The following is a 473-nucleotide window of genomic DNA, read 5'->3' on the forward strand; positions in this document are numbered from 1 at the left end:
TTTTTTTTTTGGTTGTTTGGTGTATTCTCCTTCTTCCATCCTTCGTGTGTTGCCTCTCTCATTTCCTTTTCCCCCCATCACATTTTCTTTTCTTCCTCTTCTTCCTGTTTAGATACTCTTGCGTGTTTACTTCGCCGCCTTGCTCCTCGCCGCCGTAGCCTTCTTGAGGACATCGTCCGTGTTCATCGCCTCCGGCAGGATGATGTAGCGGATGGTGTTGCCGCGCACCATGTACGTCTCCGCCTGCACCGGGTTCTTCCCCTTCGCCGTCACCTTCACGTGGCGCATGTGCGTGTTCATGCTCGCGTCCACCAAGGTGATCTCGCCAGACACGACGGAGGAGTTCAGCAGCTCGATCTCCACCAGCGTGCCGCGTAGCTGCTGCAGGAAGCCAAGCAGGGTAGACGTCTCCGCAGCGGGCATGTGGACAAGGGCCTCTCTCGCTATATATCTCTATCTATCTATCTATCTAT

General features: G+C 54.1%; 1 protein-coding gene across 1 annotated transcript; it reads right to left on the reverse strand.

The window, feature by feature from the left end:
- Window positions 1-126: 126 nt before the first annotated feature.
- On the reverse strand, window positions 127-423 carry DQ04_00451130 (small nuclear ribonucleoprotein; the record flags this gene model as incomplete). The annotated part of the gene is made up of 1 exon (XM_009309033.1): window positions 127-423. One exon carries the CDS (start codon window positions 421-423, stop codon window positions 127-129), a length of 297 nt encoding a protein of 98 aa, XP_009307308.1.
- Window positions 424-473: the final 50 nt, after the last annotated feature.

Source organism: Trypanosoma grayi (genome assembly GCF_000691245.1).
Source record: "Trypanosoma grayi strain ANR4 Tgr_45_V1, whole genome shotgun sequence".
Taxonomy (NCBI): Eukaryota; Euglenozoa; class Kinetoplastea; order Trypanosomatida; family Trypanosomatidae; genus Trypanosoma; species Trypanosoma grayi.